At 34.5% G+C, this 26,392-nt stretch overlaps 6 protein-coding genes and 1 pseudogene across 6 annotated transcripts; 5 read left to right on the plus strand and 2 right to left on the minus strand.

Annotated features, from left to right (window-relative positions):
* The first annotated feature begins 611 nt into the window (after nucleotides 1-611).
* Nucleotides 612-4,552, plus strand: LOC106420068. The gene is made up of 5 exons (XM_022708251.2): nucleotides 612-1,993; nucleotides 2,671-3,082; nucleotides 3,194-3,430; nucleotides 3,687-3,980; nucleotides 4,177-4,552. The coding sequence occupies exons 1-5, from the start codon at nucleotides 1,593-1,595 to the stop codon at nucleotides 4,294-4,296; spliced, it is 1,464 nt and encodes a 487-aa protein (XP_022563972.1). The 5' UTR covers nucleotides 612-1,592; the 3' UTR covers nucleotides 4,297-4,552.
* Nucleotides 4,553-4,790: 238 nt separating this feature from the next.
* Nucleotides 4,791-7,465, plus strand: LOC106419792 (traB domain-containing protein-like). The gene is made up of 9 exons (XM_013860625.3): nucleotides 4,791-5,241; nucleotides 5,552-5,599; nucleotides 5,683-5,742; nucleotides 6,141-6,224; nucleotides 6,307-6,411; nucleotides 6,522-6,635; nucleotides 6,722-6,822; nucleotides 6,927-7,038; nucleotides 7,120-7,465. Exons 1-9 carry the CDS (start codon nucleotides 4,891-4,893, stop codon nucleotides 7,246-7,248), a joined length of 1,104 nt encoding a protein of 367 aa, XP_013716079.2. The 5' UTR covers nucleotides 4,791-4,890; the 3' UTR covers nucleotides 7,249-7,465.
* A 795-nt stretch (nucleotides 7,466-8,260) lies between these two features.
* Nucleotides 8,261-10,943, plus strand: LOC106419791 (traB domain-containing protein-like). The gene is made up of 9 exons (XM_013860624.3): nucleotides 8,261-8,745; nucleotides 9,258-9,305; nucleotides 9,387-9,446; nucleotides 9,556-9,639; nucleotides 9,727-9,831; nucleotides 9,949-10,062; nucleotides 10,174-10,274; nucleotides 10,440-10,551; nucleotides 10,635-10,943. Exons 1-9 carry the CDS (start codon nucleotides 8,377-8,379, stop codon nucleotides 10,761-10,763), a joined length of 1,122 nt encoding a protein of 373 aa, XP_013716078.2. The 5' UTR covers nucleotides 8,261-8,376; the 3' UTR covers nucleotides 10,764-10,943.
* Nucleotides 10,944-11,024: 81 nt separating this feature from the next.
* Nucleotides 11,025-12,670, minus strand: LOC106420000 (peroxidase 3). The gene is made up of 4 exons (XM_013860837.3): nucleotides 12,383-12,670; nucleotides 12,111-12,299; nucleotides 11,865-12,027; nucleotides 11,025-11,597 (listed from the first exon to the last, which is right to left on the minus strand). The coding sequence occupies exons 1-4, from the start codon at nucleotides 12,593-12,595 to the stop codon at nucleotides 11,182-11,184; spliced, it is 981 nt and encodes a 326-aa protein (XP_013716291.1). The 5' UTR covers nucleotides 12,596-12,670; the 3' UTR covers nucleotides 11,025-11,181.
* Nucleotides 12,671-15,492: 2,822 nt separating this feature from the next.
* LOC106420069 (peroxidase 1) lies at nucleotides 15,493-17,110 on the plus strand. The gene is given in 5 exon segments (XM_013860900.3): nucleotides 15,493-15,810; nucleotides 15,956-16,010; nucleotides 16,013-16,140; nucleotides 16,236-16,395; nucleotides 16,508-17,110. Coding segments are annotated over 5 exon segments (1,008 nt in total). The 5' UTR covers nucleotides 15,493-15,552; the 3' UTR covers nucleotides 16,915-17,110.
* Nucleotides 17,111-18,711: 1,601 nt separating this feature from the next.
* LOC106420072 lies at nucleotides 18,712-20,496 on the plus strand (annotated as a pseudogene).
* Nucleotides 20,497-22,325: 1,829 nt separating this feature from the next.
* Nucleotides 22,326-24,071, minus strand: LOC106420046 (peroxidase 1-like). Its single transcript, XM_013860881.3, has 4 exons — nucleotides 23,724-24,071; nucleotides 23,462-23,647; nucleotides 22,990-23,149; nucleotides 22,326-22,915 (listed from the first exon to the last, which is right to left on the minus strand). The coding sequence occupies exons 1-4, from the start codon at nucleotides 24,057-24,059 to the stop codon at nucleotides 22,509-22,511; spliced, it is 1,089 nt and encodes a 362-aa protein (XP_013716335.2). The 5' UTR covers nucleotides 24,060-24,071; the 3' UTR covers nucleotides 22,326-22,508.
* Nucleotides 24,072-26,392: the final 2,321 nt, after the last annotated feature.

Here is a 26,392-nt window from a genome sequence, read left to right on the forward strand (position 1 = left end):
TTAATGTGTAACTAGATTTTGATCCGCGTTTAAGAAGCGCGGGTATTTTTTTGGTGACAGTAAACTCAAATATTAAATGAATTTATGTTTATTATTAGATATCTAAAATATTTAAAACTGTTTTATTATTATTATTTCTGTCGGGTACAATGTTTTCATTGAGTTTTCATATCCAAATCGGACTTGTGGTCAAACCGTAAGATCTAATAACTCATATATAGTGGAAAAAATATAATAAAATGAATATAGTAAAAGTATTTGAAAATCAAAAAGACCGTTATTAACCCACTGAGAAAAAATATAATTTTTTTTTGTTTTATAAATTTTTGGTATATTAATATATATTTGACTTGTATAAGAAATTTCTTTTAACAAATATTGTTAAGTTTATTTATAAATATATTAATTATCAATCTACCAAAATAGTGAAGCAAGTATTATTTTTTTTCCTTTTTTAATTTTCTATCAAACTATTATCAATTTTTTCAAAAAAAAAATCAGTTTATGACAAATATTTTATTATTAGAAATCCATACAATTTAAATAATGTTACATTTATATGTATTTATGTATAAAATGGTCTTCATAATTTGAGATTTTGTAAAAAAAAGGGTCTAAAGTTAATTTGGTTAATTTTTTTTTCTGTAACAAAAGTTAATTGGATTTATATTTTTTTTTTCTGAATGAGTTGTATCAGTTAAATTATCTTTTTTAAGTTAAACACCCAAAGCCAAATTAATAATATTTGTTTTGCTGATAACAAAGTGAGATTAAATAGGGATAACATATAATATATAAAGAAGACCAAAAAATAAAAAAAAAGGAAAGGTCCAAACAACCTTTATAAGTAGATTTATCAAGAATGCTTCCCTTTTAATAGAATAGATCTTATATGCTAACAATAAAATCAGTAAAAACACACATACATGACAAATCAAAACCAAGTATTTATTGAACTAGTTCGATTTGTAATCTTAACATCAAATAAAATTATGAACGATCTAAGCTTAATTAGACATCTAAATAATTTAACATTGGTCAACAAACATCTAATTAGTATACCATCATCAATCTAGCAGAACAAAAAAAAATTCTGTTGTTATGGAAACTGAGTTCCCTTAGATACACATATCTTCACTACCATGAAGAAAAGATTGTATGCCAACTAAAACTTATGGAGATTAGTTTGACTATGAAAATACAATCTTGACAAATTTTATAAAGTGGAGAAAGACCTAACGTACGAGTCCAAAAAGGCTCCCACGCTAAAATGATATATTAAGGAAATAAAACAAATAATCTAATATATAAGTCTCCTTTCTTTGTCTACGCCTTAAACAGTCAGGCTGCACTAACTCCTTACATTAAGAAACCTTTTTTACATTACTCTCCCTATGATCAACCTTCCTCTTCCACCGCCTCTACAACAGTCTATCTCCACCATGACCAACACATAAATATATAGCCACCGTCGTATTAACATATACATTCTTAGATACTTCCATCTATTTTTCTATAGATAAACGTAATAAACCAAGATTTATTATTCTTTGTATTATTTTTGTTCTCTTTCAACCCCTAAGCACAAGGAAATGCGTCTCTTTCGACCCGTTTCGAAAACTCATCCTTCCTCTTCTTCAACTATCTCGGCTCGTATGATAAATTGCATAATACTTTCTATTTTGATTTCCTTGGTCTATCTTCTCGTCTCTCTCTCGGTACCAACGCTTCAATCTAAAGACACTATTAGAGCCTACTTCATATCTGCTCAAGATCAAGCTCAGAGCCTAACAGAGATTGATCACATTGTCTTTGGGATCGGATCGAGCACGAAGTGGTGGCCTACACGTAGAGAATACGTTAAGCTTTGGTGGGATGCTAGGAGAATGAGAGGGTGTGTCTTTGTTGACCGTCCCTTGTCGTCTTTGGAGAATCACACAGATTCTCATCTCCTTCCTCCGATTTGTGTTTCCGAAGATACTTCACGGTTCAGGTAACTAAGCAAATCATTAAAATAGTCATTAATCAAAAGTAGGAGCCATTTTTTGGTTTATTAAACAATTCAAGGGGCCTTATGTTGTAACGCCTATTGTTTATTTATTAGTACAAGCTCTTGACAAACTCAAAATTATACTATATGAAATGAGTTTAATTTTTTTAATTTAATTTAATAGTATATAGCTTCTATTTTTTGTGTTTTATGAGATTTTTCCGTAATTTAAATTAATATTATATAAACAAAAACTATATGAAACAATAATTCAAATGCACTGGTTTTTAGAAAGACTTGTTAATTATATCTAAGATTTGTTATTTCAAGTAGCTAGATTATATACAAATCTCAACTTAGTTAGGAGTTTGGAGACTCAACTTAAACTCCACCGATGTTACTGTAATTGCACATAACCTAAGCATACCCAAAATATAATGAGAAATTCTCCAAAGTCGTATTTTCAGAACTACCAAAACAATGTTAACCATAAAAGGGAGCTTTGGTAAGTTTGTTCTTTTAACAATTTAGAATTTCAGTAACTTGAAATTAGCAATTTTGTTATATACCTACTTTATTACTTGAATTTAACCTTTATATATAGTATAATGGTTTGACCAAAAAAAGGTATAACTAAATCGAATTAGCCTATAGAACTATTGATCATGCATGCCTTACAGATACACTTGGAGAGGTGGTGACAGAAACGCGATTCGAATCGCGAGGAGCGTGTTAGAAACCGTAAGGATGTTTAATACTTCCTCAGAGGAAGTAAGATGGTACGTCTTTGGATACGACAACACGATGTTCGTCCCGGAAAACCTCGCAAGAACGCTCTCTAAATACGACCACACATCATGGTATTACATAGGAGCAAACTCAGAGATTTATCACCAGAACTCCAAGTTCGGACACGACATGGCGTTTGGCGGTGGAGGGTTCGCTTTAAGTAGCTCGTTGGCTAACGTTTTAGCTAAAAACTTTGATTCTTGTATCGAACGGTATCCACATTTGTACGGAGGGGACTCTAGGATTCATGCTTGTGTGCTTGAGCTCGGAGTTGGATTGACTCATGAGTCTGGCTTCCATCAGGTTTTATAAAATTTTAAATAACACGATTATTTAAAAAAAAATATTGATCTATCATTTTTATTTTAAAAAACTTGATCAAACGTATTCATTTTTATTTATTTATATAAGCAGTTTGATGTGAAAGGAAATGCATTGGGAATATTGGCATCACATTCAACGAGACCGTTGGTGTCTCTACACCACGTGCCCCACATTGACCCAATTTTCCCTAACTCAACGACTTTCACCGCCTTCCGCCACCTCTTTTCCGCCGTCGAAGTTGATCCTCTCCGTATACTTCAACTCTCCGTTTGCTACGACCGTTGGTACTCTTGGACCATCTCTGTCTCTTGGGGCTACACTGTTCAGGTTAGCTATTATTATTTTTTGTTTTATAAGAAATCTTAACATCCATATAGATCTGGCTAGATTATTGTTCTTTGGTTTATTGAGTTTAAGAGCTTTGTCCTAGATATACATATGATTTTGCATGCAACATCCACTGATCCGGAACTTAATTTGAAAACCATATTTTTATCTTTCAAATAATAGATTAAACTATATATAATACTATATAGTAAATTAATGTCATTAAATCAAATTAATTTGTTGTTTCAAACGTTAGATTGAGGGTAGACATTTGTATTTACGGGATGTTTTGAAAACACAAGAAACGTGGAAACCATCAGGCGGGTTGGCAAGTGTGTACACATTCAACACAAGAGAGGTTCATCCTGATCCTTGCCAAAGACCAGTCACATTCTTCATGGAACATGTTTCATCTTCTCCCGGTGATGAAACTATTAAAAGTGTGTATAAACAAGCTTACGAGAATTGCACGTATGATCCCATTTCATCGCCTCGCAAACTAGAAGAGATTAGAGTGTTTTCTACAAGACTTGATCCTGATATAAGACAAGTAAGTCAATCTGCCTTATCTTACAATTTTGGAAACTTTTTTCAAATAATTTTTTTTTCTGTATTGATATTAGGATGATTATTTGTTAAATAATATAAAGTCTTAAATATAATAACACCATAAAAATACAACCTTACCTTTCCTATTTAATTTAAGTTTGTGATCTTAATTAATTTATTTTATATGGATGTGGTAGTTGAAGGCTCCCAGAAGACAGTGTTGTGATATTTTACCAACTTCTTCCACCGGTGGAAAAGTAATGGAAATTGGGATTCGAGAATGCAAAGAGGATGAGTTTATTTACATTCATCCCTAGTAGCAAGTAGCAACGTACCTAATATACTATCATATATCTTTGCAAATTAGTTTTTAGCTATTTTCTAAACTGAATATTATACTGTTAATCAGCTTGTTGCCTCTTAACTTTGAATTTTTGCAGTTAACTATTTTTGATATATTCACCAGCCAGCTATAACATTAACAAGATACAGAACCTAGCTATGAATATGCAACAAAAGGTTAAGTAAATATACTTAGAGTTATGAGAAGAGATTTGAAAGGTAGGAAAAGAATCAGTAAAAAACACTTTTTCAAATATAAATGATCGATTATTCACCTAAAGGGTACTAAATTATTCTCTCTGAAAACATAAAAATGTGTTAAGAATGATATTTTACTTCTGTCACACGAAAAGAATCCAACAATTTGTTTTAAACATGGGCTTAAATAGAAGCCCATTGTTGGGGAATAAAATGATTAAGTGTTAATTAAAGTTTTAATTAATGAAAATGGAACTTATATTTATATACGACTTTCCCACCATTTAAGCATTGCGTGATCCTAATCTTAAACTTTCGCCCTCCGTAATCCCACGAAATTACATCTCTGCCATCCACCTCCTCGATTCGATATGGAACCGACGCAATCGCCGTCGGAATCGGAGCCGGCGGTTCACTCCGGCGAGGACTTCGTTCACATCGAAGAACACTCCAAGCCTACCGGCGATTTCTCTTTAAGCGACAGCATAGTGAATGTGGAGAAGGAGGACGCGGTTGAGGAGGAGGAGGAAGAAGAAGAGCACAAAGAAGACTCCGATTCCGTTGTTAGCGTCGGCGGTGGTGATGGAGAAGGCGAGTGTTCATCGGCGAAAGTGGAGCTACCGGAGGAACTGGCGAAAAGCGTTGTGATCCTGACGTGCGAGTCCAATGGGGAAAGCGGATCTTGCGATGTGTATTTGATCGGGACTGCTCATGTATCGAAGGTATTCTCGTTCGGATTCGTTTTGCGATTAGAGCTGATTTGGAATTGAAAGTAGGATTGAATTGATTTGGAGACTCTTTGATTGCATGTTAGTTGAATTCAAACTAGGATCGAGTGATTTGGAGAAAGTTGAATTGCATGTGAATTACAAGAATCTTTTGGTTAAATGGAGCTAGTCTAAATCAAGAAAGATATGAATTTAGAGCTTGATATTAGCCTAGCTCTCTTTGTTTTTGATTATTAGACTGTGATAGAGTAGCATTCAATCAATTGATCATATGGGATGATCCTGAAATTTTGTTGGTTTTCAGGAGTCTTGTCGTGAAGTTAAAGAAATAATCAGCTTCTTGAAACCTGAGGTTCGTCTCTTTACATATGTTTACCGAGAGCTGAAGGTTGATATCTTGTGTTTTGGTCTAATCACGTGGGTGATGGTTAATAGGCTGTCTTCGTGGAGTTGTGTTCAAGCCGAGTGTCTATCCTCCAACCTCAGTCTCTGAAGGTTTGCTTTTCAGAGTTGTGATTCTGCGTCTTCTTTGCTATTTGGTTTACTTTTCACATGTTATTGACATATATCATTGTCTGAGATTCTGAAAAAGATTGGGTATTGCTGTTGCTTTTGGTGGAAGATGATAGTTTTTTTTCTCCTGTCGATGTCTAACAATAGAGAGGGATGCCAAAATTCTTTTATTAATTGCAAAAACAGAGGATTTCATTAATCAAGTGATGCATGAGGTCTGTGTTGTTTGCTGGAAAAGAGTTTGCCTATAGAATGTACTTCACTAGTTTTATATGCTATGCTTTGTTGATGATATATCAGATATCCATTCACTTATACACGTTTCTAGCCTTTCCAACACTTTTACTTATTCTGAAATGTACTATGTTTTTCTCCTCTAGATTCCAACCATGTCGGACATGATTGAAAGTTGGAAGCAGAAACAGAACACGTTCGGAATACTTTATGGCTGGTTTCTTGCAAAGGCAAGTTTCCTTAATCGGTAAACTCTTTCTATCGAAGCTTTAACTTTCTGAGCTAAAACTTTGCATCCTGTACTTCTGTTAGATCGCCAGTCAGCTTGAGGTTTTTCCTGGTACTGAGTTTCGTGTGGCATATGAAGAGGCTCTTAAATATGGGGGCAGTGTGATACTAGGTGATCGTCCCGTACAGGTTATATTTTTGGCATTCTCTCAGTATTGTTATGCAGCTTATAACATGGAGTCGCATTCTCTCACATAGTCCCAGTATATACTCATTTGATTTAACATTTTTCCGTGCAGATCACTTTAAAGAGAACATGGGCAAAGATGCCTCTGTGGCACAAGGTGAAGTTTATATACTCCTTGATGTTTCAAGCGGTCTTCTTACCGAGCGCTGAAGAACTCGACAGAATGGTAAGTCTTACTGTATACATGTTTTTTACTGTGGTTCATAATATCTATAGTATATCTCAATCTTTGATAAGTTTGAATCGATTCAGCTGAAAGAAATGGACAATGTGGATATGGTGACACTGGTGATTCAAGAAATGAGCAAGGAGTTTCCATCTCTCATGGAAACACTTGTGCATGAGCGAGACCAGTTAGTATTCTCTAGTCCCTCTTTATGTAGCTTCTCCGATTCGTTAATCATGGCTTATAGAGAGGATTAATGATGATTGGTGGCAACATAAATGAAATTATCAGGTACATGGCATCCTCTTTGCTGAGAGTTGCAAGTGAGCACAACTCGGTTGTGGCAGTTATCGGCAGAGGACATATTAATGGAATCAAGAAGAACTGGAAGCAGCCTATAACGGTTTGTTGCTGTATAACTTGTCGTTGACAGTCTCTGAATCAAGGAATGAGCTTATTTCATTTCATTTCATGGAATTTACAGATGAAAGATCTAATGGAGATACCGAGCGACAACTCAGTCTTTACAGTGAAGAGGATAGTATCATCAGTGGCGATTGCAGTAGCAGGAACAGCTATATTTACTGGCATACTTCTTTCAAGAAGAAGGTGAAAAAGGTTGTGATGAAGAGCAGAGCTTTTCTCTTCATTCTCCTGAGCCATCATACAAAGGAATGATACAAACTTTACTCTCTCTTTTTTTTTGTCAGCCGTTACTTTTCTTTTAAACAGTCAAAATGAATCAAATTTTTAAATGCTTTTGGATCCTCTCGTTTGCGGATAACTCTTATCTACAAAATGGCAATGTACTCAAACCAATTTCAATGTCATGATTCGTACAAGACGAGAACAAAAAAAATCTGAAAAGGTCACATCACAATCATCATCAATAATCATCAGTCATCATCCATATTATTTTTCACGAATACACACAAACTCCCATATATTAGCCATGTTCGTTTCATTCTCGCGGCGGTTGCGACCAGTGACTGAAATTTCTTCATTGTTTTTATATTTAATGGTTGCTCGGAGGGAGGAGGAAAGACGCAGCGATCAAAAACTACACGGATTTGGCAAATTCCGTTGACGCCAAAAATAACAGCGTCCAATTACCTTCATTCTCTCTCCTCTGCGTCTCTCTTCTGCGTCTCTCCTCTGCATTTAAAAACTAATTCCGTTCAATTTTCTTCCCTCTTTCTCTTTAGAATAGGTGTCGCAGCCGCTGGTCGTGCGTTAATGAAAAGAACATGGCTATTGAAGTATGCTATAGAGAACCTATGAACATGCAACAAAAGATTATTATGTAAATATACTTAAAAGTTACGAGAATGGGAGAGAAGTGATTTGGATGATAGGAAATAATCAGTTAAAAACACTTTTGACAAATACAAATGATCGATTATTCACCTAAATTATTCTATCTGAAAAGAAATGTTTGAAGAATGATATTTTACTTGTGTAACAAGAAAAGAATCCAACAATTTTGTTTCAGAATAAGCCCCTGAAAACCTAGCGTACTATAGACAATTAAACGGAGGCCCAATACAAGCCCATTGTTGGGAATAAAATTGATTAAATGTTAATTAAGTTTTTAATTAAGGAAATGAAACTTTATATATATTTATTTATAATTTTATATACGACTTTCTACACTTTCCCACCAGACCACCTTGCCTTAACTAGTAAGCACTGCGTTGATCTCAGACTCCTCGGAATTACATCTCTAACATCCACCTCCTCGATGTCGATGGAACCGACTCAATCGCCGCCGTCGGAGACGGAGGTTCACTCCAGCGAGGACTTCGTTCACGGCGAAGAAGACTCCAAGCCTACCGGCGACATGTCGTCAAGCGAGAGCATAGTGAATGTGGAGAAGGAGGACCTGCTCGACGACGACGCGGTGGTGGAGGAAGCACACGACGACTCCGATTCCGTGGTTAGCGGCGGCGATGCACCAGCAGCTGGTGATGATGGAGATGGTGAGTGCTCACCGGAGGTGTTGGAGCTACTGGAGGAGTTGGTGAAAAGCGGTGCGATGCTGACGTGCGATTCCACTGCCGAAACCGGATCTTGCTATGTGTTGTTGATCGGTACTTCTCATGTATCAGAGGTATTCTCTGAAACTAGGATTGAATTGATTCAATGTTCTAAAAATGGCTAGGCTGTAGTTAGGTGCCTTATACATTATTATTATTGTTTAACCGGGGACTAAACCGGTTTTTTAGTAAATCGTTTTCTTATTTGATTTGTAGAAACTTGAGACTGTATGTGAATTTCAAGAAACCTCCTATCAGGGATCTTTTGCAGATATGTTTTTTGGAGGGGTTTAGAACTTTGATCTGAGCTTAGCTCTTTGTTTTTTTTTTTGTATAAGACTGTGATAAAGTAGCATTTAATCGAATGCGGCTCTTGAGATTTTGGGGTTTATAGATGGTTTAAGAAGGATTTCTATAGTTTGGAGGATTTAAATTTCTTTTACAAATTTGGAAACCTATTTATATATAAATATTTTCAAAAAATTTAAAGGCACGAGAGGCAATGTTTCATCCGGTTTGGTCTATGAGTGACTCTGATTCAATCATTCATCATGGGGTAATCCTGCAATATCGTTTTGGTTTTCAGGAATCTTGTCGAGTAGTTAAAGCAGTGATCAGCTACTTGAAACCTGAGGTTCGTCTCTTTTAAATATGTGGTGAAGTTTGATATCTTTTAAGTTTTGGTCTTAACCACGTGGCTGGTGATGATTAATAGGCTGTCCTCGTGGAGTTGTGCTCAAGCAGAGTATCTCTCCTTCAACCGCAGACTCTCAAGGTGTGCTTTTCGCACTTGTGATTCTGCTATATAGAGTTGGACATGGATTTAATAAATTCCAACACTCTTCTAACCCTTTTGCTTATATTACTATGTTTTGTTTCCCTAGATTCCAACCATGTGGGAAATGATTGAAAGTTTGAAGCAGAAACAGAACATATTTGGAATACTTTATGAGTGGTTTCTTGCAAAGGCAAGTTTCCCTTAATCAATATTATTCTTTTAATGGAAAGCTTCAACTTTCTGAACCAAAAAATTTAACATCATGTCCTTGTGTTAGATTGCCAGTGAGTTTGGGGTTTTTCCTGGTTCTGAGTTTCGTGTGGCCTATGAAGAGGCTTGTAAGTATGGGGGAAAGGTGATGCTTGTTGATCGTCCCATACAGGTTACTACAGTTTCAAAAACATTCATTTAGTATTGTTATGCATTATATAACATGGAGTCGCATTCTCTCACATAGTAGTATATTACTCATTTTATTTCAAATATATTTCCGATGCAGATCACGCTAAAAAGAACATGGGCCAAGATGCCTCTGTGGCACAAGGTAAAGTTTGTATACACCTTGATGTTTCAAGATGTCTTTTTGCCAAGCTCTGAAGAACACGGCAAAAGGGTAAGTCTTACTGTATACATGTTTTTTTTTTGTTTCTTTCTACATATGTAATGTACTGTGATTAATCATATCTAATATATCTCAATCTATGATAAATTTAAATCGCTTCAGCCGCAAGAAATGGAAACTGCCGATTCGATGACTCTGTTGATCGAAGAACTGAGCAAGGAGTTTCCATCCCTCATAGAAACACTTGTGTATGAGCGAGACCGGTTAGTATTCTCTTATCACTCTCTACGATGTAGTTTCTCTGATTCTATAAGCTTGGCTTGTCATTATTCATCATCTGATAACTGAAATAGACGTGTTGGTATTAACAAATTAAATAGAGAGATGATTAATGATTGACTGGTGGGCAACATAAATGAAACTCTCAGGTACATGGCAACCGCTTTGCTGGATATTGCAAGTGGGTGCAACTTGGTTGTGGCAGTTATCGGTAATGGGCATATTAATGGAATCAAGAAGAATTGGAAACAACCTGTATCGGTTCGTTCTTGTGAAACTTATCGTTGACAGTCTTATTTCCTTTTCGGGCTGTGGTTTATTTTATACTTTCATGGAATTTACAGATAGAGGATCTTATGGAGATACCAGGCGATGGGTCAGTGTTTACAGTGAAGAGGATAGTATCATCAGTGGCGATTGCAGTAGCAGGAACAGCTATATTTACTGGCATACTTCTTGCAAGAAGAAGATGAAGTAGACTGTGATGAGGGCAGAGTTTTTTCTCTTCATTCTACTGAGTGAGTGAGCCCTACAAAGGAATGATACAAACTTTATACCATAATGGTTATATTTCCACATAATAATTTCTCTTTTTCTGTCGGCTGATACAATGGTTATGTTTCACATAATAACTTCTTTAATTCTTTTGGATCTTCTCGTTTGCATATAACTCTACCAACAAAATGGCAATGTACTCAAACCAACTTCAGTGTCATGATTCTTACAAGACAAGAAAGAAAAACTAATATACTTTTTATTTCTTTATTGGCCAAGTTTAAAACCAAATGCAGACACACAAATCCGAAAAGGTCACATCACAATCATTATCATCATCCTTATTATTTTTAACGAAAACACACAAAACTCCCACACACTAAAAATTTGCACCACTTAACTATTTGCAACGGAGCATTGCCTTCTAACCACTCCAGCTGACCCAGTCTTGACATTGATCCGACCCATTTTCTCCATCGACTTGGCAAACTCAGAGAAGAAGCTCTCCACCGACCCCTTCAAGAGCTGGTTTATGTTTGAGAGCGTTGTGGGGTTGGTGGTGAGAGCAGAGTCTGACTGAAACAGACCCCTACGCTTGAGGACGAGCTGGTAATAACTAAGATCAAACGTTTTACGGCTCCCTGGATCCATCTCCACTATGGTCGTGTTATCGTTGAGGCTAGGGCATTTTCTAGACTTGAGATTGGCTGCGTATTGGCTGTCTAAGGCTGGATCTTGGTCTCCACGACCAGTGAAGTTGTAGAGACGGTTTGTGAAAGACGAGCAGTGAGATACACCGATAGTGTGAGCTCCTGGCATAAAACAAAACACAATTTTTAACGAAAAAGCTTGAAATGTATGCTAAAATATTTTACACAAAAAAAGAACGTAATCGGCTTATGTGACGCATAAAAGTGGCAAATAGGGCAGAAACGATTTTTCTAAAACAATTTAAAAAAAAAAACATCATGGACGAGGAAAATAAATTTAGCTTCCTGTGTAGGCACTAAATCCTATAAATCGCCAAGTTATTACTTATATCCTAATGATTTTTTTTAACATTAGTGCTTAGACTTTACCAGAGAGTAAGACAAGGTCCTTAAGATCAAGTCCTTGGTTTGCAAAGAGTGTCTGAAGATTGGTGAAGTTACTCGTAGGAGGAGGGATGTTAGCTAATGCCTCTGATGCGTTCGATATCCTCCCATCTCTTCTTCCGGTCGGTACACTCCAGCTTGGTCCTCCCTACAACATACCAAAATTTACAATATGAAATACTATACCTAGTAATTTACAATAATGTTTTGTGAATATTATATAATGCTAACGGTGAAAACGACGGCGTCTCGAGATGCTAGAGCGATAATATCAGCGCAAGAGACGATTCCGGGACACTGAGCTTCAAGCACAGTTTTGATTGCCTCGATGAAGCCAAACCCTCTAACCGTTAGGTTAGGAGTTGCATCTCTCTCTGCATTTCCTGACGTTGAGTTTATCAGCACTGATCCATCACAACCCTACATGGACATGTACATATATTTTCATTAACTCAGTAGCCAAATAGAATGTTAATTCTATAAAAATATGAAAAATAGTTTACCCGAACAAAACAATCGTGGAAATGCATCCTCAAGAGAGCAGCGGCAAGAGAAGGAGCGTTAGAAATGTGGTTTGAAACAAAATCTTGAACAATCTTTTCGGCGTTAGGACAAGTGTTTGCATAGAAGTTCATCTGCAACTGAGCTTGGATTGGTCCGACCAATCCCACAAGAAACAGAGAGAGTGAAAGAGCAATAGTTTTCAAGCAATTCATCTTTATATTTCTGGTTTTTTCTTAGACACAATCTATTTTTTGGGGGAGGATTATGTTCAATGTGTGGTGTCTTGGGACGTTGGACGTTGTTTATATAGAAGTTTGAATGTTTGGTAATGTGTGGCTGGGTGCATGGGTCCATCTAAGCTAACTAACATGTGCTGAGTTGTCGGTTTTTATTTTCTTTTTTGTTATTTTCTGATTCCTAATCAGCGCCACTCACAATAAAAATTCTGAAGTTTTGAACCCATAAATATATAAATGTTGCGACAAAAAGGAAAAAGAGTATATCATGTTTCGTCTCAATGTATATAAGTCCTTAGAAAAGATTTAAATGATTTCTTTTTATGTTTGGACAATAGAACTTTTGTCTCATTTCACAGATGTGCCAATGTACTATTTGGGTTTTTTTCTTCTCAAAAACACTTTTAGGAAAATTCTAATTTGACCAAAAACTTGATACTATTTTTAAATTTACTTTTAAAAGATAACTATTTTCATAAATAACTTTAATTTGTGATGAAAATACTATATTAATCCTCTTAAATCATTTATAAATGTTTAACCATCATTTATTAAACATTTATAGAGGTTACAAACTCAACCTCACTTCCTAAATATTAAGATAAACCCTAAAGAATAATCATTAAATCCTAAATCTAAAATATTATGATATTTTTGATTAAATGTTTTTTTGAAAAGATGGTATTTAACTTTTGATATTTCAAAAATATCATAATATTTTGGATTAACTTTGTAGTTAACTTTGATACAGTACTTATATATATATATATATATATATATATATATATTTTTTTTATTACAATACGAGGATATGTGGATAAATTTATTTTCCTCGTTCATGATGTTTTTTATAACACTTTGGTCTTGTGGTTAATTAGGAGAATTGAATGTAATTCCCTTTTATTCTTATTTTCTATTTTTCTTATTTGTGAATACATTTTTAGTGACTAATTATTAAAACGTGAATTCCAAATCATGTGACTAACTATATCTATTTATAGTGATAAAGTAAGGATTAGATATGGTAAAATGAGGGTGAATGTTTGGTCCATAAATGGAACTAGAGTAAGTTGTAAGTAACATATAAAAGTCGAGCAAAACGTCGTTGATTGTTTTTAGCGTTATAATGTCATAATCAACAAAAACAAAGCTAATTAATTTGCGATTTTGAATATAATTTGTTTTTTTTTTCAGTTAATATCCTAGGTTTTTTTTTGAACTTAGTTAATACCCTAGTTGAACAATATAATTTTGAGTTAATATAGTATTTTAAATATAATTTGTCTTTTGAAACGAGTTGTTCATTTCGTGAGTCCACTGATCTTTCTTTATGCCATATTTACAGTACTCACCTAATCCCCCTACTAATACAGCTAGGAGAACCGCAACGAACAAATTACTAACAGGCAAGAGAGTATTCCACGATTACAATCGTTATTTAATATTTCTATAATTCCTTAAGGTCTTAGTACATAAGATTAATTAAGGGATTTGGTATGCGATATCGATTTCTTTTTTTTTTTTGAACACAACACATCATATAAATTAAAAGTCTGCAGCCCAACTAAGAATAGTTGGTGGTAGCCAAGTACAGAGCTGATTTAGCAAGTGAATCAGCCAAGGAGTTTGAGTTTCTTGGTATATAAGAAAAGACAATACAATCAAAGGAGAGGGATAGGTGCTCGATGTCCCGTGAGATTCCGTAGAGATCCTTCGGGTGATTCTTCGAGTTGATGATAGCAACAAGTGCTTGACAATCTGTTTTGATACAGATTCTTGTGAATCCAGCTTCGAGGGCGTTGAGAAGAGCCGATCTAATAGCTAACGCTTCATCGATTTCATATGCGCCAATATATCATATTTTAATGTATAGAACTATGAATATTCCAACTTTACCACGTACATTCTTATTTGGAATTTTTGTTTTGTCCTTAACTATTGTTGTTTATATCTTGAGCCTATCTTTCTTGGTAACATGCGATTTAGAAACATTGTATTATACGGAGAAGTGTAGAGCAAATTAGAACTTCACACAAGTACTGCTCTACAGAACTAAATTATAAGTAAACCGACGAGGGAATTAATATAATAAAAACTTTAATTTAGACCAAAAAAATAATAAAAACTTTAACTGCTAAAGGAGGGCTTTTCGTCTGATTCCCACACCAATTTATTTCTAAAGTCGGTCAAACGTTGGCATCTTCTCAAAAAGATTAAGGGCAGTTTTATCAGTATCAATAGTTCTTGTGCAGTTTTGTAAAGTATATAATGATATGTGGCACTTCCGTAAGTACTAGAAGATCTGTGGGAGATTGATAAATATTAAGTTACAGGCATTTTTGTAAACATCAAAAGATCTTATGTTAAAAAAAAACATCAAAAGATTTGAGAAACTGGGATTTTTGTGTAAAAATATGGAAATATATGCTGTAATAATTGTAAATACCAGAAGATTTGGAGGATGCTGGAGGCTGGTGGAGTTTGATGAGATGATAGAAGATAAGAAAAAAAGATGATGACGAATGCGAGAACGTGTGTAACACAAATGACAAGCAATATAAATATTATTTTCAAGTTTTACAGATTGCATTTAGTAGTAATATAATTATTTTGAGGGTTGAACATAGTATTGATTTGAGAATATTATTTTATTAATGAAAATTCCGAGCTTAACTAAAAGAGTCAATATTTTGAGTTTATATTATCCCTGGGAATTTAAAATTTAAGCATCAAACAAGAATGAGAAAGATCGTGGAAGCCTGCAATGTTCTTCAAATTCCACCAAGAAACATATTAATATTTGAAAATAGGTATTATCTTAGTTGGCAATATTTTTCAAATCTCCCTCCAATGAACTATAAAATGCCCGAGAGTTTCTCATTTTTCTTCATCCCTAAACTCGGCTTAATACTCATCAAAGAAGAGAGACAACAATGGCGCTCAAGAACTTACTTGCTCTTGTGGTTCTTCTTGGCGTTGTTGGAGTTTCCGTTGCAAGCCCATATGAGAACCCATTTAGGAAGTCACAAAGTAACCCAGGCACGATGGGTAATCTTGACCTCGACTACTACCGCTACAAATGTCCACAAATGGAAGACATTGTCCGCCGTGTCACAATTCAATATGTCTCTCCCAAGCCAACTCTTGCTGCTGCGCTTCTGAGGATGCATTTTCACGACTGTTTTGTCAGAGTAAGTTAATGACATGTTTTAGTAATATGTGAAGAATCGTGAGTGGACAGTCTCACATCCTTTATATCCTAGCTAGTGGTTGTTTATGAATAAGAGACGGTGCTAAAACTTTTTTTTTTGTATTCATGTGTATTAATCAAATTAGGGATGTGATGGTTCCATTCTTATTAAATCACCAAACAATGATGCGGAAAGAGACGCTCCCCCAACTTGACATTGAAAGGCTACGAAGTGGTCGATGCGGTCAAGTCAGCTCTCGAGATCGCGTGTCCTGGTGTTGTTTCTTGCGCTGATGTTCTTGCCTTGGTCGCTAGAGACGCTGTTTTAGTGGTATCATTTTGCATTCTACTTGATATTCTCGTTCCAAAAACATTATAACATTATTGTACGTACTAACTTGTTTAATTTGTTGGTTTCCTTTTTAGATAAGAGGACCATGGTGGCCTGTTCCATTAGGGCGGAGGGACGGACGCATCTCGAGAATTTCCGAGGCTAACTTACCATCTCCTTTTGCCAACGTTGATACACTGAAAAAGAACTTCTCCGACAAAGGTCTTAACACTAAAGACCTAGTCGTCCTTTCAGGTATTTCTATATAAAGTTGAATTTAAAACCTTTGGAGTTCTTAAGGATATGATCAGCTTTTTACCAAAAAAAAAGGATATGATCAGCTGAGTATAAATAATTTCTTGAACAGGGGCTCACACCATTGGTGTATCTTCTTGCGGTCTCATCAGCAGTCGTATCTATAACTTCACGGGCAGAGGCGATTTCGACCCAGCGATGAACCCTAACTACGTTATGGAGTTGAAGAAAAGGTGCCAGCCAACAGATGTCAAGACCATAGTGGATATGGACCCAGGGAGTGTCGATAAATTTGACTCTCACTACTTCGACGCTGTGGATCAGAGGAAGGGTTTGTTCATATCTGATTCAGCACTTCTCAATGACTGGGAGACCAAGCTATACATTAAGACGCAGGTGTGGACCCGTGGAGCTTCCTTCAACAGAGATTTTGCAGAATCAATGGTTAAGCTCGGTTTCGTCGGGATTCTTACCGGGGATCAGGGTGAGGTCAGGAGCAGATGCGATCTCGTTAAGTAATTTGGATGGGTTTCGGTTTTTCTCATATGATTGAAACCCTAAAACGCTTTCTGCTTATTATGTTCTTTTATTTATTTCACCAAGTCCTTTTTCCACGGAAGTTCTATATCTTTGAATTTCGGATTTAGTTTTATGTAACTCATGTATTTCTTCCTTTCATAATGTTTTCTATAATGAATAACAATCATTGTCTGTAGAGTGATGCTGTTTATTTCTCTTTGAGTTGATACTAATAACCAGATATTTATTAGAAACTGAGCCGAACCATGCATCTTAAATAGTGTCGCACATAGTTGGTTTTAACCTTTTTTATTTGCCTCCGAAACAAATGACGTAACTGAAGTGACATGGACTGTACCGATTTGAGTTTTTTTTGTTGCCTCATTTTTTTGAAGGAAGCTTATACTTAGAGTATCTCCCATGAAACATTCAAAATTTGAGATTTTGGCTAACTTCAAACTCTCAAATACAAACTTTAAGGTTCTAAATAGTTTAACATTATTCAAAACACTATTTAATTTTCATGTTACTCTATAATTATGTAATTTATATATAATTCTATTAATACTAACTTTTGTATCACTTTAATTAATCCTTATAATTATACTTCACTTAATATTCAATATATATATATATATATATATATATATTAGTACATAAAAACTTATAAATATCTTAAAATTAAATCAGAATCATTAATATAAATTATATTATGTAAATTATAAATATTATGCATACACAATTAGACAATTTCGTAAGTTTTCTCTCTATTTGATGTATTTTCTTTTTTAAAATTTTGATTTTGTCATTTTGGTGAAACAAAAATGTCCATTGATGAATTAAAAATATTGTGTTTTGCATTTTTACTTTATTTATAAAAAATTAAATCTTATAATTAATTATTATTAAGGTTGAAGATTAAATTTAAAATACGAAAAAGTCAAAGATATATTTCTACAGTTTTCTATTTGTTGGAGCAACCCGTTCTCAGATCTTTATATCGAAGATCAACCATTTTTAAATTGATGATTCTTGTTGAAGATGTTTTAAGAGGGGAAAATGACTTTTCTCATGACACCAGTTTAGAACCAATTTAAATCACAGCTATAACTTAACTTTCACACTCCAAAAAAAAATTGTGACTATAATTAGATGAACTTATGTGATTGCCATTATTGTGAAAGTCTAGCTAGATAGGTAACAAAAATTTGATAAATGTGACCTTGAGTCCACAAAATGTGGTTTTGTATGAGAAAATGTCATTTATGTGGGCTGATCGAAACTCAAATGATTTGTCTCTGCTTCAATTTTGGTTTATGCTCTAAGATTTTGAGAGATTTTATTTTATTGTATTTGATCTTAAAAACAAGAATATAAATTTCAGATATTTACCGTTAGGAATATTGATTGTTGAAGATTAAAGTTGATGGGTAACTAAAGAGGATGGTGGAGGCAGATGATGGAAGAGATGAAAAAAAGATATGCAGGCGACGAATGTGAACGTGTGTAACACACATGACAAGCAAGATAATATTATTTTCAAGTTTTACATTTAGTATTATATATTATTTGAGGTTTAAAACATATCATTGGTTTAAGAATACTATTCTACTAATGAAAAACAGAACTTAACTAAAAAAAGTCAATAGAGAGCAAAATATAATTCAAACAAGAATGGGAAACATCGTGGAGGCCTGCAATGTTCGTCAAATTCTACCAAGAAACCGATGTTTTTTTTTCATTTTTTTGGTTAAAAGAAACATATTAATATGGCAATTGAATTTTTTCAAACGCCCTCCAGTGATCTATAAAATGCGTGAGACTTTCTTCTTTTTCTTCATCCCTAAACTCGGCCTATTACTCAACAAAGAAGAGAGACAGCAATGGCACTCAAGAACTTACTTGCCCTTGTGGTTCTTCTTGGCGTTGTTGGAGTTTCCTTTGGCGGTGATCTATACGAAGGCTACTACCGCTACAACAACTGTCCACAAATGGAAGACATTGTCCGCAATGTCACATATCACTATATCTATAAGGACCCAACTCTTGCTGCTGCGCTTCTGAGGATGCATTTTCACGACTGTTTTGTCAGAGTAAGAGAGGAGTCATGGGTGGATAGACTCACATCCAATCCTTTTTATCGTAGTGTTTGTTTATGAATAAGAGACCGTGCCAACTCTTTTCTTCTTTTTTCATTCATGTGCCTTAATAGGGATGTGATGGTTCTGTTCTTATTAAATCACCAAACAATGATGCCGAAAGAGACGCTATCCCCAACTTGTCACTGAGAGGCTACGAAGTGGTCGACACTGTCAAGTCAGTGCTCGAGAGCGAGTGTCCTGGTGTTGTTTCTTGCGCTGATATTCTTGCCTTGGTTGCTAGAGATGCTGTTTTAGCGGTAACATTTTTGTATTCTACTTGATATTCTCGTCCCAAAACCCATAGCTGGTTCTTGACATAACCGAATACAGCATTCGCCGTAAATATAATTTAAAAATATTTAAGGACAATTATACGTTGTTGCATAGTCTCAAAATTGTTGATTCTTTTAACTAAAATGTTTATTACTTCCTAAATCTTGCTAAAACCATAACATTGTTGTACGTTCTAACTTATTTTGCTAATTCATTGGTTTTTTCCTTTATTGTTAGATAAAAGGACCATGGTGGCCTGTTCCATTGGGGAGGAGGGACGGACGCGTCTCGAATATTTCCGAGGCTAACTTACCATCTCCTTTTGCCAACGTAACGACACTGAAGAAGAACTTCGCCGACAAGGGTCTTAACACTAAAGACCTTGTCGTCCTCTCAGGTATTTCTATACAAATATTCTTTTAGGGCTCTCAAGGATGTGATAAGCTGACTATAAATTATTTCTTGAGCAGGGGCTCACACCATTGGTGTATCTTCTTGCGGTCTCATCAGCAGTCGTATCTATAACTTCACGGGTAAGGGCGATTCTGACCCAGCGATGAACCCTAACTACGTTGCGGAACTGAAGAAAAGGTGCCAGCCAACAGATGTTACGACCAGCGTGGATATGGACCCAACGAGTGTCGATAAATTTGACTCTCACTACTTTAACGCTGTGGCTGAGAAGAAGGGTTTGTTCATATCTGATTCAACACTTCTCGATGACTGGGAAACCAACCTCTACATTCAGAAGCAGGTGTTGTTAAATGGGTTTTACTTCAACAAAGATTTCTCCGACTCAATGGTTAAACTCGGTTTCGTCGGTGTTCTTACCGGGGATCAGGGTGAGATCAGGAACCAATGCGATCGCGTTAACTAATTTGGATGGTTATCGGTTTTCTTTAGATGATTGAAACCCTAAAACGCTTTCTGCTTATGATGTTCCTTTATTTCTTCATTTAAGCACTTTTTGGACGGAAGTTCTTTGTTTTTGAATCAATGATCAGAGATTTTCTGATGATTGATGTTCTAAAACGCTATCTGCTTGCTCTGTTCTTTATTTCTTTCATCAAGTCGTTTTCCCATGGACGTTTGTTGTCTTTGAATTTTAGAATAAGTCATGTATTTCTTCCTTATCTATAATGAGTAACAATAATCGTTTGTGTGAAAATGTTTGTTTCTCTTTGGCTTGATATTGATAACCAGATATCGAAAAGGTATATATTAGAAATACACTTTTATTAGAAAACCGAATTTGAAGCAAAATAGAGCCAAACCACGTATCAATGTTACACAATGGTTTCAACCTTTTATTTACATGGGAACTAGGTAATAACCCGCGCCTTGCGCGGGATGTGATTATGAGTTTTGTTATTTTTAATAAAAATACATTAAATCTGTTTAATCTTGATTTTGATTCGGTTTTAAGTTTTTTTTTTAATTTAATCTTCTAAAATATAACTATTATTATAAATTATTATTCATTTTAGTTTATTCCGTTAAAATGTTTGATTTTTTTTATTTTTTCAGTAAAAACCAAAAATTAATATTATTTATTTATTTTCATGTTATGAATTTTAGATAGTCGTCATGTCGAACCAATAGTTTCATATTATAGTTTCTAAACAGATAATAATTTAAGAAAAAAAAATTATTAAAACAAATCATTTCACTACAATTTGGTCAGTAGTGAAAGAAGCATTAAGAAAAAATAATTCAACTTTCAAAAAAATTAGATGATTCAGTTGTGGTGAATACTTAGTTACCAGGTGCTCAGATCAAGGTGCACATGTATGTGTATGTAAAAAGTATATAAAAATAGTTGACAAATATATAAAGATATTGTTAATTATTATTAAATGATATTTTTATTGAAAATAGTACATGAAAGATAAAATTAAAATTAATTTAAAATAAAAAGGCCTTGACATTAGTCATTTTTTATATAAAGAAAATAAAATTGTATCCGTAAATAGGGGTGGACACATATCGAATATCTGGGTATTTGGAAGCATTCGTGTCGATTCGATCTTTAGCCACCTAGATATTTAGTGACTCGGATATCCAAAATATTTTAGAATTTTAAAGAATTTCCGATTTATCCGTAAATAAAATAAAATTTTAAAAAGAACTGAAAATTTTAATAATAACATTTTATTACAAAATTAAAACATTATTTAACTTTTAAATTCTAGTACCTAATATAATAAATTTTATTCATAAAAATATTGTAAAACTGATATAAAGTATAATATATAACACATATGTATATATATGCATATAACAGATCGAATTAGATATATGTTCCTAAAAATATTAGTATTTGATTTGTTTCGTAGAGTTACGAATATCCTGATTTTTTGGTTCAAATCAAAACTGATAACAAATCGAATCAAAATTTATGAATATTTTGCTCAACTTTATCCGTAAACAATAAAAATAATATATATATATATACAATTTGGCTTTTGATTCGTTATCTATTTTTATTCGAACCAAAAAATCCAGAGTTTTATTAGAACCATGTATGTGAGTTTTATATTAAAAAAAACACAAAATACATAGTGTGAACACATTTATGAATATAGTGTGAACGCGTTAGCATACTTATTATCAAATCATTGTGAGGCTGCCACGTGTCTATTATAGTGTGAATGCATTTATTACAATGCTTCTCCTTTAATATATAAGGGATAAGGACTTAACTCAAGTGACATTTCACACACCCTTCACACCAGAAAGTTTTGGAACCATGAGAACTCATAAGGAAAGATTAAGACGGCAAAATGGCTTTCCTCATGACGCCTATTTAATTAGTACCAACCTAATGGAGGGAAAATGTATATTTGGCTTTAAATATTTGATATCTGTTACAAAAAAGAAGAAGATTTGATATGATAATATCAACGAGAAGGAAAGATTTCTGGTTGTTTGTAGCGAAATGATTAAGCAACTTATAAGAGAATATGAATATTCAAAGAAACTTTTTGACCAAAAAAAAAAAAAAAAAAAATATTCAAAGAAACTTGAGATTCCAAAACATCATACAAAGAAAAATGAAATACTCTTGTCCTGAAAACAGACTTGAAGGAAGGAAAAAACATACGATACAAATAATTATTGAGAAAATTTTGAATCAATCATCAAAAGAGAGAGAGAGCTCTTATATTATGTTGATGAAACTCAGTTCACGAAGGCACATTTCCTCCTGATCTCTCCCTTGTTCCCGGTGAGGATTTCAACGAACCCGAGTTTAACCATTGACTCGGAGAAATCTTTGTTGAATGAGGATCCAGCAGTAGAAACTTGCGTGTCAATGTACGTTTTGGTCTCAGCGTCATCAAGAAGTGTTGAGTCAGATGTAAACAAACCCTTCTTCTGAGCCACAATGTTAAAGTAGTGAGAGTCAAACTTCTTGACACTGCCTGGGTCCATCTCCAATGAGGTCCTGAAATCAGTTGGCTTGCACCTTTTCTTCAATGCCCTAACGTAGCTAGGGTTCATTGAAGGATCAAAATCGCCTTTCCCGGTGAAGTTGTAGATACGGCTGTTAATGAGACCGCAGTTTGATATCCCAATGGTGTGAGCTCCTGCGCGAGAAACCATTATAATTCAGCTTTCATGGTGACATCAGATTGTCAACTTCAAGGAAAAATGTATATACCTGAGAGAACGACTAGGTCTTTAGTGTTAAGACCCTTGTCGAAGAAGTTCTTTTTCAATGCAGCTATTCCGGCGAATGGGGATGGTAAATTAACCTCAGATTTTCTTGAGATGCGTCCATCCCTCCTGCCCAATGGAACCGGCCACCATGGTCCGTTGATCTGTAAAAGGAGCATTAAAATTGTTTTAGAAGTGTGAGTAAAATATTTCTGCAGCCAAAATACTTGCGAAAGCACAAATCTCTTCTAATCACGGTTTAGAAATATTTTTTTAAAGCTACAGATTTTTTTTTTTCTTTTAGCTTTAGAAATCAAAATACCTAGAACACTCATGTTTTGATTTTAGAAAATTTTCTGGTAAATAATTAAATCTTTTCAAATTCACAACCAAATTTCTACAACAAAAAATTATACATTAGTTCTAAATTAAATTATATAAAGCTACAACTCATTCCAAGTGCAAAAAAATGTTACCACTAAGACTGCGTCTCTGGCGACTAAGGCAAGAACATCAGCACAAGAAACCACACCGGGACACTTCTTCTCTAGGGCTGCCTTGGCAGCATCGACCACTTCGTAGCCTCTAACAGACAAGTTAGGGATAGCATCTCTTTCTGCATCCTTGGTTGGAGATTTCAGAAGAATGGAACCATCACATCCCTATAGAACATAACAAGAGTTAGCATTGTTTTTCATATATATAGTTTCAAAAAGCAGAGAAGTGAAGTAAGCTTACTCTGACGAAACAATCATGAAAATGCATCCTTAGAAGTGCGGCAGCAAGGCTCGTCTGGCGAGAAACATACTGAACTGTGGTACGACGTACAATGGCTTCTGCATCAGGACACCGGTGTTTGTAGTAGTTAAGGTCAAGACCCTTAGGGTTAGCAACTGAAACTCCAATAACGCTCAGAAGAACCGCAAGGACAAGAAGGTTCTTGATCGCCATTACTCTATCTCTCCTCCTCTTTCTTAGCTCGTTTGTTTTGTTGAGTATTACAGAAGAAAGGTAAGAACTAGCTAGCTTGGAGATGAAGATGAATGAGAGACTCGTAAGCCTTTTATAGATCATCCAGAGACATTGAAAACTTCCATGGAGAAGTGTCAAGTGGGATTTAGTTAAACCCATTTGCAGTATTCCTCTCTTTCTTAATTTAGATTTGAAAAACATAGAAGGAGGAGGACATTGCACGGACTCCACTATCTTTTCTATTTTTGTTTGTGGTTGAATATTAAATTTTCACAAAAACAAGAACAACTCAAAATCATGCAACGACTAAGAAGTGTTCAAATAATCTTTTGCACTTTGAAAAGCTATTGACTTTGGACAACATGTAGTTAGAAGGAGGTATTTTATTGTCCTTAGCTCTCAGAGTTGAAAAATACTTATCGTATGTGGAATCCACGTTCTTACATTATTTAGAAAATCTTCCAAGTTGCTATATTTAGTAATTGGAAACTCATATGGCTTAATGCATTGCACTCTCTTGTGGGACAAGTAACAACCTAAAGACTGTCCGGAACTTGCTAGTTGTGATTGTGGATCCTTTCTATAAAATATGACGGGCCTAAAACTTATTTCGGTCTTGTGGCCCATCTAGAAAGCAGAATACAAAATTAACCACGATTTTTTAATTTATTTCAAAACCATCCTTTTTCCACCAACAAAAATTAGCTAAATCCAAAAAACATTCTACCCGTTTGATTGACCAGAAGGATGCTGCAAGGAAAAAAAGAGATATATAAACCACTATGGTTTTCTTAATATAATTTTTTTCAAAAAAAAAACCTTAGATCATATTTCCATTTTTTAAAGACATGTATTATGTATGATACATATATATGTGAGAATTGTCTATTTTACCACGCTGAAAAATTAATATAGCATAACACCAAAACAGTAAACATGTTCACACGAATACACGATGAGCAAACAAAACATCGATAGCCTCAGTTCAAAATTCAAACGATCTATTTTCAAAAAAAAAAAAAAAAAAAATTCAAACGATCTATTATATTCGTGATGATCGCTTCCAACATCTATTACGTATCATTTTTTCTGCGCTGACCTTATAGCAGTTTTTGTATATGTATATGTAGCAGTTCTTTTGAATTTAACATTTATAAAAGTAACAGGAAAAAAAAACGCAAATGTTAGGCATTGAATTATTAGTTTTTGTTAGTAGGGAGTAGGGGTGGGCGTTCGGGTACCCGTTCGGGTTCGGATCGGGTATTTCGGATTTTCGGGTATTTCGGTATAGAGGTCTAGAACCCGTTCGGGTATTTCTGTACTTCGGGTCGGGTTCGGGTATTTTTAGTTCGGATTCGGTTATTTCGGATCGGGTTCGGATATTTAGATTTTGAAAAAAAAAAATTAAAATTTTCATTTCTCAAGTTTGTTGTATTTAAAATATAACTTTCAGTTAACTAATTTTTTATTTTTAATAGATTGAATGGTTAATAGATTTGGACATAACATTTTAAAACTAAAAAGACATTAATTTAGTTACTTTTTTTTTAATTTTGGATGTAACTTTTTGTTAATTTTTGAGATAAAAAACTTGACATACATTTTAAGTGAGTAGCAAATCATTTTTTTCCGAAATTGTATGTATATCATATGAACTTAAAGTATGTGTAGTATCAATATAAATATTTTATATAAAAAGAGAGATATAAACTAGAAATATAAGGTTAATTAAATATATGTTCGGTTATCTTCGGATATCCATTCGGGTTCGGATATTATCCGTTCGGGTTCGGGTATCCAATCTCTCCTTATTCAATACCCGTTCGGGTATTTTGCTACTTCGGTTCGGATTTCGGTTCGGGTTTTTCGGATCGGGTTCGAGTGCCACTTCGGATATCGGGTAAAGTGCCCACCCCTAGTAGGGAGGGGAGTACGAAGGAAGAGGAGGTTAAGTGCAAGAGAGGCATGGGAGCAGTAAATGGGCCAAGCCATGCAGCCTCTGTGTTAACATTTAATGCTAAGAAACTACTCGCCACCCTATCATCATATATGTTCAGCTCCATCTATATACGCGTGATACAAATCAGAAATTAGCTATAGTATTTGTCTTGGTAAGTTTATATATTTAAACTCGTTTGACATGGAAATGAGCGTAAACTTGTGTGTAATAGCTTACTGCCTACTGGATAATGAAGTAAACACGCAGTATCTTTATTTATCTTCGCGTGATAAAGAGCGTAACTACATAATGCATGAGTTAAAATTATAAATGATCACTTTTTAATGGGTCCGATGATTTGTATTTAAAGAGCATAACTGCACGCTTTAGTATAACTAGTTTAACTTATGTTTTACAAAAAAAAAAATTTATCCATATATATATATTTATTATAAAATTTAAATGTCCTAAAATTTATTAATTAAATAAGAAATTC

The sequence above is a fragment of the Brassica napus genome, chromosome A9 (genome assembly GCF_020379485.1).
Source record: "Brassica napus cultivar Da-Ae chromosome A9, Da-Ae, whole genome shotgun sequence".
Lineage (NCBI taxonomy): Eukaryota > Viridiplantae > Streptophyta > Magnoliopsida > Brassicales > Brassicaceae > Brassica > Brassica napus.

What these genes read in the sequence shown, in the direction of transcription:
- LOC106420068 (XM_022708251.2), top strand. Translation starts at nt 1,593, where the DNA reads ATGCGTCTCTTTCGACCCGTTTCGAAAACTCATCCTTCCTCTTCTTCA. An exon ending in GAAGATACTTCACGGTTCAG is followed by an intron (nt 1,994 to 2,670) that starts GTAACTAAGCAA and finishes CATGCCTTACAG; the next exon opens with ATACACTTGGAGAGGTGGTG. An exon ending in TTGATCCTGATATAAGACAA is followed by an intron (nt 3,981 to 4,176) that starts GTAAGTCAATCT and finishes TGGATGTGGTAG; the next exon opens with TTGAAGGCTCCCAGAAGACA.
- LOC106420000 (XM_013860837.3), bottom strand. Translation starts at nt 12,595, where the DNA reads ATGAATTGCTTGAAAACTATTGCTCTTTCACTCTCTCTGTTTCTTGTG. An exon ending in GAGACGCCGTCGTTTTCACC is followed by an intron (nt 12,028 to 12,110) that starts GTTAGCATTATA and finishes GGTATGTTGTAG; the next exon opens with GGAGGACCAAGCTGGAGTGT. An exon ending in GGACCTTGTCTTACTCTCTG is followed by an intron (nt 11,598 to 11,864) that starts GTAAAGTCTAAG and finishes GTTTTATGCCAG; the next exon opens with GAGCTCACACTATCGGTGTA.
- LOC106419791 (XM_013860624.3), top strand. Translation starts at nt 8,377, where the DNA reads ATGTCGATGGAACCGACTCAATCGCCGCCGTCGGAGACGGAGGTTCAC. An exon ending in TTCAACCGCAGACTCTCAAG is followed by an intron (nt 9,447 to 9,555) that starts GTGTGCTTTTCG and finishes TTGTTTCCCTAG; the next exon opens with ATTCCAACCATGTGGGAAAT. An exon ending in TTGTTGATCGTCCCATACAG is followed by an intron (nt 9,832 to 9,948) that starts GTTACTACAGTT and finishes TTTCCGATGCAG; the next exon opens with ATCACGCTAAAAAGAACATG.
- LOC106419792 (XM_013860625.3), top strand. Translation starts at nt 4,891, where the DNA reads ATGGAACCGACGCAATCGCCGTCGGAATCGGAGCCGGCGGTTCACTCC. An exon ending in TCAGCTTCTTGAAACCTGAG is followed by an intron (nt 5,600 to 5,682) that starts GTTCGTCTCTTT and finishes GATGGTTAATAG; the next exon opens with GCTGTCTTCGTGGAGTTGTG. An exon ending in ATGGCTGGTTTCTTGCAAAG is followed by an intron (nt 6,225 to 6,306) that starts GCAAGTTTCCTT and finishes TACTTCTGTTAG; the next exon opens with ATCGCCAGTCAGCTTGAGGT.
- LOC106420046 (XM_013860881.3), bottom strand. Translation starts at nt 24,059, where the DNA reads ATGATCTATAAAAGGCTTACGAGTCTCTCATTCATCTTCATCTCCAAG. An exon ending in CCAGAGACGCAGTCTTAGTG is followed by an intron (nt 23,150 to 23,461) that starts GTAACATTTTTT and finishes CTCCTTTTACAG; the next exon opens with ATCAACGGACCATGGTGGCC. An exon ending in AGACCTAGTCGTTCTCTCAG is followed by an intron (nt 22,916 to 22,989) that starts GTATATACATTT and finishes TTTCTCGCGCAG; the next exon opens with GAGCTCACACCATTGGGATA.